The 8,792-nt window shown below is 43.4% G+C and overlaps 1 protein-coding gene across 5 annotated transcripts in view; it reads right to left on the bottom strand.

Moving 5' to 3' along the window:
• Positions 1 to 676: 676 nt before the first annotated feature.
• The window catches only part of POLR3G (RNA polymerase III subunit G), a 112,947-nt gene continuing 104,831 nt past the window's right edge, over positions 677 to 8,792 (bottom strand). For 3 of the 5 annotated variants that reach the window (XM_063963993.1, XM_063963991.1, XM_063963994.1), the window contains exons 4-8: positions 8,664 to 8,732; positions 5,525 to 5,575; positions 3,859 to 3,920; positions 1,477 to 1,605; positions 681 to 1,028 (exon numbers count right to left, since the gene is read on the bottom strand). In XM_063963993.1, the coding sequence (XP_063820063.1) occupies positions 945 to 1,028; positions 1,477 to 1,605; positions 3,859 to 3,920; positions 5,525 to 5,575; positions 8,664 to 8,732 (395 nt within the window). In that variant the 3' untranslated portion in view covers positions 681 to 944. Of the gene's footprint in view, positions 1,029 to 1,476; positions 1,606 to 3,858; positions 3,921 to 5,524; positions 5,576 to 8,663; positions 8,733 to 8,792 lie in introns of all 5 variants that reach the window. The other 2 variants (XM_063963995.1, XM_063963992.1) reach the window with 2 other exon arrangements.

Genomic DNA, 8,792 nt, shown 5'->3' with positions numbered 1-8,792 from the left:
ATAATGCCGAGATTACTGGCATCATACAACCAGGGGCGTGGCCAGGATGACGCGATTCAGCAAGAATTACTTATTCAGACGTCCGGACCGCTAACTTTACTCACTAAGTGAACGACTGGGTCCGGGGTTGTGCAGAGATGTCGGGAAACTTGCCTCCTCTTCCGGGGGGAGGGGGGGGGGTTTGCAATGGTGATTATATGCTATTATGGGCAGAAGCTAAGCTGTGCAATAGTATGCCCACTGCAATCACATCATTTAATGTATTGCGCCACATGATTGCAGAAACATTGTCGCACATTGGGTCACCATGCAGAGCATGAGTACCTCTGTAGATGTGCAGGCTGAGCTGATCTCCCGGGATGCAGAGGGCTCTCCAGTAGCAAGTGTGATTGCGCTGCTAATATATGCACGCCCAAAAAACGCCATCCAAATGGCCATGACACGCTGTTTTCACCCGACCACTCCCTCCGTTACCCCCAAACGCTGACTTCCTGCCACTAACTGTGACTAAAATCGCACTACGACCGCACTCGTGAATATCTCGCTGTGCATGCGCAGTGCGAAAACATTGATCGATATGCTTTGTGTCCACACCTGAATGACCCCCTACATCCCTTGCAGTGTATAGCTACAATCTCACTAGTGGAACAGAGGAAAACAAACAAACAAGAAAACAAGACCTTTGCGGTACAAGTTTTTTACTGCCTTCAGTTACAGTAAGTACATAGCACAAATTAAATATAGGACTACATTTTCCCCTCTTGTATGGAAAAGATACAGTATAGCTATTATTTATTATGGAATGATAAGCTTTTTTTTATTTTATTTTTTATTTTTACATACATGTTTTACATTGAGACAAATTATAATTTGAAAATAAATAAAAGATATACAATTCCAGGACCATACTGTATCCGTGGTTATGGTCATAATGTAATAGATGTCTAGTAGGTAGCTTCATCCATATTGTCATCACTGTTGCCAAAATCATCTCCATCTTCAAAATAGGAAGCAATGTAATCATTTTCCTGTAAGAATATAAACGTGTTTAGAAGTATGTAGATGCCAGAATTAGAGGACCACGGTTTCCACACGGCCACCAAAACTGAAAGTCTACTGTAATTACTGATTATGGTTACCAAGGACAGATTAGGGGGCACATGGGCCTAGAGCTGAAAATGTTACAGGGCCTATACCAAGAAGCTGTGACCAGTGCTGAGTGGGTGTGGCCAGATCCCAGTGGGTGTGTAGTATGTGTACACCCCTACACGATCAGCCCCACTTATGATGGGCCTGTTTTTTGTGGAGGCCTGGAGCTTTAGTTTCATCTGCCACATTGATAATCTGGCCCTGAGGGTCACATTATAAAAGTAAAAGTTCACAAAGGGTCCTAAACATTAGTGAGGCTCAGTTTACTCATTTAGGCTGTCAAATATTTGATGGGAAGAGCTGCACAAATTTAAAAAAGAAAATTACTTCCTCTTGTTCTTCTTCATCTTCTGCTTCTAGCTCAGCCTCCTCTTCCTCATCATCACCCTCCTTCTTCTTTTCTGTACTTTCATTTTCTTCATCAGATTTTTCGTTATCACCTTTTTTTTCCAGTTCCTTTTAACAATATAAAGAAATACTGTAAACACCGATAGGCAGAGACGTAACTAGACTTTTTTGGTGCCCTGGGCCAGAAAAAGCATTGGGAAACCCCCACCCCAACAATATTTTTTCATATGTGGACATGAGGCGAGACCTGGTGCCCACTGAAAGCGATTGCTATAATGCCCCTTCCAACATAACACTGGGGCAGATGTATTAACCTGGAGAAGGCATAAGGAAATGATAAACCAGTGATAAGCGCAAAGTGATAAACGCACCAGCCAATCAGCTCGAATATGTAAATTGACAATTAGGAGCTGCCTGCTGGTGTGTTTATCACCTTGCGCTTATCACTGGTTTATCACTTCCCTTATGCCTTCTCCAGGTTAATAGGTTCAAGATTGCCGGAGGTGCGGGTTGCCGGCCAATTTTGGACGTTTTATTAAATCGGCCATCATTTACAAGGCAAAACCATGCCATATAAATTACTGTTGCTTTAAAAAAAAAGAAAAAGCACAGGGCCCACTTCCCTCATCTGCTTTTCCGTCTCTTACTTAACCTATCTTCTTTTCAATACTCCATTTGACGGCAGCAAATCCCTCGGTTTTCTGCTGCCTTGATATCAATTTTAGTTTTGTCTGCTGATGCAGCTACTGTATGTTTAAAATAAATACCCTGTACGTGTCCTATTTTGTCTTCAATTGTAAGTGGTTATTTGTTTATGTGTTCTGTAACTGGGCACTGCGGATCCCATGTGGTGACATGTAAATAAAGGATAATAATAATAATAATAATAATAATAATAATTTTCCATATTTTGCTCAACAGAAGTGTAGAAAGACAATATACATATATTGTATTTATCCATATGCAGGGTTGTACACAAGTCGAGATGTGCATGGTGATCTACAAGTCATCAGTATCAGCTAGTACTTACACCTTCCCAGCGCTGAACCTGGGCTTTATGGCTCCCTGTGCCAGCCACACAGGGCAGGATTAAGGGTGGACGTAACTGCCATGGTGGCTCTGCTGGCAGCAGAGGGGAAATGATACACACAAAGAGTGGGCGGGAGACGCCGGATAAGGCCCTGCGGTCTTCATGCAGCTGTTGTGTGCAGGAAGATGCAGCTGGCCCTCGTAGTCGCTTCCCAACCAGCCTCTCCCTGCAGCTCCCGGCAACCTGCACATGCACACTCTTCCCGGCAGTGCAAATTGGGTCAGATGACTGTTATATGCTTTTTATTATTTTTAAATGTGAAAAAAATTATAGAAAGCAATGTTGTTGTTTTTTCAGCAAAATAAGTGTCAAAATTACATTCGGAGTACATGAATGGGTATCAGTATATATTTGGGTAATTTTAGGGGACTTTAAAAAAAAAAAAAAAAAAGGAAGAAGAAGAGGAAACCGACCAATTACTCCCACCTGCAAGCCTTAAAATACTGGTCCCACTCATAAAGCACCCCAATATGCCTGTACCAAACCTTGTACCTCACATTCCATAATTTTACACTTTTTCACCCTAACAATGATGCATACCTCCACGCGCGGCGTGGCTTTGTGGCAGTGCTGCGATCGCAGGTCACGCCTCTGTTTTTCGTCACTAAGGGTGCATGCCCAGCGCTCTGTGAGCTGTTGGCATGCCCCCTCTTCCTCTATCTCCATTGAATAGATGCTGTGCGCATGCGCACATCATTTACTCAATGTTGCTCTGCTAGCTCTGCAATGCTGCTCTGTTAGCAGTGATTGACAGGGTCCTCCCAACTCCCCTTCCCCCTCACACACACACCGCGGGACACTATGGCCCGCGGGTGGGATAGCAGGACAGTCCCAAAAAACAGGTCTGTCCCGCAAAAATCGGGACAGTTGGGAGGTATGATGATGTAATTATTGGCCAATTCAAAATAATTAAAACTTCTAATTAGTCATTCAGGGTGGGTGTCCCAGGGGTTCTGAACCAAATCCTTACATTTTTAACTTAAAATAGAGATTTTCCCCAAGTTTATCACCTGCTCAAAGGTGGTTATTTGAAATTTGCAGTAAAATTACAGCTAATCAATTTCTGCTGATAATTGAATAGGTGTTTTTACGACAAAAACGTGTAGTGGCTAATTAAATTCAATTTGGCCCTAAATCATCAACTTTTTATAATGAATGCGGCTCCCTTTATATTTAATACGTATCTAATATCACGTAGGGGTCGCTGTGTTTTATCCAGCCACCTCTGCTTTGCTTCTATCATGAAGACAGATACCGTACAGCCGACCTACCTCAATTTTCTTTATGACATCCACGCTGCTGCTGGGCTTCACTACTTTGGCTTTTTTCACACCTGCAGTAGTGAAAGTGTAAAGTCTGTCAAAGTTGGGTGACAGAGTTACAATGTAATACAATAAAAACCCCAGCATAAACTATAAAAACTGACTGAATTCCCACTACCAAATTCCTAAAACGTGCACTAGTCTTACACCTGCTCCTATGCCGGCAAGGTCATGTTTATTTGGTGCCTTAAAGGATCCTTCAGCTTGCGAATTTGACCTTATCCTCTGCAACAGATGTATCCGGAACTCACATGTAACTAGAACCTCATATTTAGAACCACTTGGGTCTTTCTTGCAAGAATCTGACAAAGTAGCTCTAATGCTTTAAGTCTGAGAAGATATGTCAAATCCCTCTTACAGTACTAAGGAGGGGATGGAATTGGGATCCAGGTGCTTAGGATGCCGACTGATATACAGGATCCCAACACCTGGAAAGTAGGCTAATCCTCTCCCCCTCCCACTAACTGCCCCTCGCCACCTAACCCTCCCCGGTGCTGTCTACACTTAATCCCTCCCCGCAGCCTAAACCTAACCCTCCAACACCCGCAGCCTAACCCCAATCCTCCCTGGTGGTGCATATTTCTAAACCTCCGTCACCACAGCCTAAACTTAATCCCCCCTCCCCCCGCAAGACTAACCCAAACCGTCTCCCCGGAGCCTAATCCTAACCAGCCCCCCACTGCTGACTGACCCTAAGGAGCCCTGGCATATTTAGGTTTGGGATTCCGGCATCAGTATTCCAACTGTCAGCATTCCGAACACTGGTATGCTAATCGGATCCCCTAAGGAGATAGCCGAGCGAGTAGCGCTGATGGTGATATGGTCAGTGTAATACAGCATCTGGCAGGGGGTGGGGTTGGGGTCATAAATCGGGGACCACCACCATATAAAATTCTTCTGTAGGGATGAAATTCAGTAAATGGCATACTTTGGTTGAATTTAGTTAGCTGCGGGCTAATTGGAAGAGCCGTAACTGTGAACAAATGCTCCCTGTGCTGGCCCCCGAGCCTGCAACATCATACCATCATGTGCATGCTAACAATATGTTGCAGATTGGGCGGGTCTGGTAGCACTGGAAAGTGCATATCTAACCAGAGTATCCTGAGGACACACTGATCAGCTGTACAAACTGAAAGGGGCCTACAAGGAGTGGCCAGCGGTGCTGTAGCAGCAATCTTGGATGCAGGATGCCCTTCCAGACACTCTGCTAGCCAGAAGCAAGGGTTGTGGGGCACTGGTCATACACCCCTAGTTACGGCCCTGCTAATTGGTCTGCCAGGGCTATTCAATTACAGCCCGCAGCAGGCTGTACTTAACATGGATTTTTTCAAGCCTCCCTCAGGCAATTTGCGGGTGCTGCAAGCCATAGATCCACGCACTTCTGCCAGAACCTATGTTAACGTGCATTAGTGACAAATTTATCATGAGAGAATAAAAGGTTTGCATTGAATAGCCTGGGATGTAAAAGTCTGAGGCTACCACCCTGTTCCACGCTCGGTAAATGAATGCAACCAATTGAATATGACCCTCAAAGTGAAAAAAAAAAAAAAGCTGGTAAGAAAACAGAATTTGCATAGGAGAATAATGCAGAAGATTAGACACTTGATGTTATTACGTTTCTTTGTATTCTTGGTAGCTTTCATCTCCCTCGGAAGCATTCGCCAATCTGTCATGGGAAATAAATATTTATGTGAAGCGCACAAGGAGTAATCAAAAAGCAAAATAAAAAAGAGTTATTTAACTTTAACTGTGTCTTTCCAGCTGCTGAAGAACTACATGTTTCAGAATGCATCTGCATTGACTTCTGTGACAACTGGAGCCACAGGTTGCCCACTTCTACTCTTGCTAGGCCTGCCTGTTGACATTTAACAATTTTTATTTATTAACAGCTATTTATTAAGAGTGGTCAAGCTGGGAGATATTTTGCTATAAGTGAAGAGATTTAGGTTAGTGTTGTGTTGTTTATGGCCAAGTATGTTAGCAAAAGTATTTTATATTAGATTGATAAAATACATGCAGCTACTGTAAGGACTAAGAGTGGAACAGCACCAGTTCAGTGTATAGCTAGGGAAATCCGTCTAGACCAGTGGTTCTCAAACCGTGTGGCGTGGCACTGTGGGGTGCCTCAGGACACTTGCAGGGGTGCCCTGTGTTGGTGGTCCAGGGCCAATTAAAATTATTTAGGGTTAATGTAATAGATAAAAACAGTGCTTGTGGCTTCCAGTCATAAAATATGTGGACAAACAGAAGTGAATCCTGTCACTCACCACACAAGTGACCCTACGGATGACATATAAACACAATTTGCTTAATTTAATATTTTTTTCTGAATTTCTAAATAAGAAATGTTTGGCCTAGTGGTGCCGTGAAAAAAATTCTAATACTCTAGGGCGCCGTGATTCAAAAAAGTTTGGGAACCACTGGTCTAGACAGAGGCTGCATTCAAAATAGATGGTGGGGGTGGAAGTCTGGTTAGAGCAGGCATTCCCAACCTCAGTCCTCAAGGCACACAGCTGGATACACATTATAAGATTATCTGTCCAATCTTTCTGGTTGGAACAAAAATCTGGTAATTAAGGGAGCAAATGACAATTGACCACTTGCTTCAAACACTGGAAAACAGACCAAAATGGACATTCAAATTGGTTAACATTTCAATTATTATTATTATTATTAATTTATTTATCAGTTATTTGATTTAACCAATTTATCCAAACAACCATTTTTGCCCATTTTCCGGCATTAGGGAGCAAATGGTTGATTGTCATTTGCTCTCATCCATTACCAGATTTTCATTCAACCAGAGAGATCTGGCAGATGATCTGTCAGGTAATTGTACAGTGTATGCCCCGCTTAAGGCAAGTAAGGAGGCTATTGCAAATCAATGCAAGAAATAATGTTTGTATGAATTACAGTTCTTGCAGTGTTTTCTGTGAGATACAGTAAGTGCACATTCTGGAAATATTTCTTAGATGTCCGTTACAGGATTGCATGCAAAGTGAAGTGATGAAAGGGATCATGATTATTATGACCTAATTCATGTTTGTACTCACATGCTTTAGCAACTGCGATTTTGTCGGCTTCACAACTGTTATTAGCAAGTGAAGCTGCCGCACAGGAATGAAAAGAGCCACTAACTGGAGCCATCGCACACTCAATTGCAATGGCATAAATATTCACAGCCTCTACGCAAAAACAAGGAACATGTATTGCTAGGGTGGCCCTATAGCTATGCACACTGGACACGGCAGTAGTGACACAGGAACCATGTTTTTGTACGTACGAGTCTGCAGCTGACAACAGATATTCCCCCCCCCCCCGAAAATAGCCATGTCATGCCTGCTTTTTTTACAACCACTCCACCTCCAAGCAGTCACTTTCTGTCAATCACTTTCACATGAAATCCTGTGTGAGAGAGATTTCAGCAGCACCTTGATGTATGCGCAGTGCGATCGCAGCACATGTGCAGCCTGCTGATAATCGCTCACTTGCGTGAAAATCAGCCGCAGCGTACAATCATAAATTATGCCCAAAGTTAGGGACAGCTATAATTGACACTACCTCCGTATACTATTCTGCCCAATTACCTCTCCTCAACACAGTCTGCATATAACTTTACATATGTTTTCTTTCTTTACTCACACATCCCGCTGTCCTCAGGCCAACATTGCTGTGTGACTGGATCATACTGCCCACGAGAACCTCTGCAATCTGGCAGGACTGATATGTAACATGTAAAACTAATTGTTTATGAAATGCCTATTGCCCTATAGAGAGGAAGCTTGCGAGCATGCCTTCTTACCTCTGTCATTTTTACTGTTCTGTTATTGTTTTGTTCCCAATTGTACAGCACAATGGAATATGCGGCCACTACATAAGTATATGGTAATAAATAAAAGACATAGGGGTATATTCAACTAAGGTCGAAACTGCCGTCTTGTCGAAAAGACGTCAGTTTTCGACTTTTTCAGGTCGGAAGGGGTTCCGACCTATTCAGTCCCCAGCTTTTTTATTCGACAAGTCGGGGAATTTGACTTGTCGAATAGTACGTGAATCTGCGGTATAGCTGCCAATTCACGTGCTTCTGAGGGAAACGTGGCCAAATCTGACAAGTTTTGGCCTTGTTTCCGACCATCTCAGTCCGACTTAAAAAAAAGTCGGACTGAGATGAGGGACCTGAGAGGAGGAGAGGGGGGAGAGTCGCTGGCAAACGGGGGAGAGCCGCGGGAAGACAGGGGGACAGCAGTGCTGCAGGAGGATGTGGTACAGCTGCCACTCACGGCAGCGTCCACCCAGGTCCAGCAAATGAGGTCCCGCTTGCTGGAGCTGGGTGGATGCTGCCGTGAGGTCTGGCGGCTGTGCCACATCCTCCTGCAGCGCTGCTGTCCCCTGTCTGTCCACCGTCTCCCCGCTGGCCTCCCCCTTCTCCGGTCCCTCATCTTAATTCGACTTTTTTAAAGTCGAATTGAGAAGGGCATTGAATAGTAGCCCTTGTCTGATCCATTCTGACAAATGCATGTCGGAATGGGTCTGACCTCAATTGAATATACCCCACAATGTGAATGCAGAACAATAGTTTCTGCTGTCTATCACTTACCACTGCTAGAATCACAGTCTCCATATTGTTCTCACATATACAGCAGGTAAATACTTTAAAGAAGTATTTCCTTACCAATCTTTAAACTTGCAAAAGTTACTACAGTACTTATTACTTTGACTAAAATAATAATTTAAATGAGTCACAGGAGTATTACCTGGCGTCCACTCCTCACTCAGTTTTTTTTGTGCTTCAGTTTCATACTTTGTAATGTACCTTTCAATACCTGAAATAGAAGTCAAAATAATGAAACAACACATCGCCCCAAATAACATAGCATGAGAGT

Source organism: Pseudophryne corroboree, chromosome 1 (assembly GCF_028390025.1).
Source record: "Pseudophryne corroboree isolate aPseCor3 chromosome 1, aPseCor3.hap2, whole genome shotgun sequence".
Taxonomy (NCBI): Eukaryota; Metazoa; Chordata; class Amphibia; order Anura; family Myobatrachidae; genus Pseudophryne; species Pseudophryne corroboree.
The sequence above is the reverse complement of the archived record's forward strand: the minus strand, read 5'-3'. Positions and strand labels throughout refer to the sequence as shown.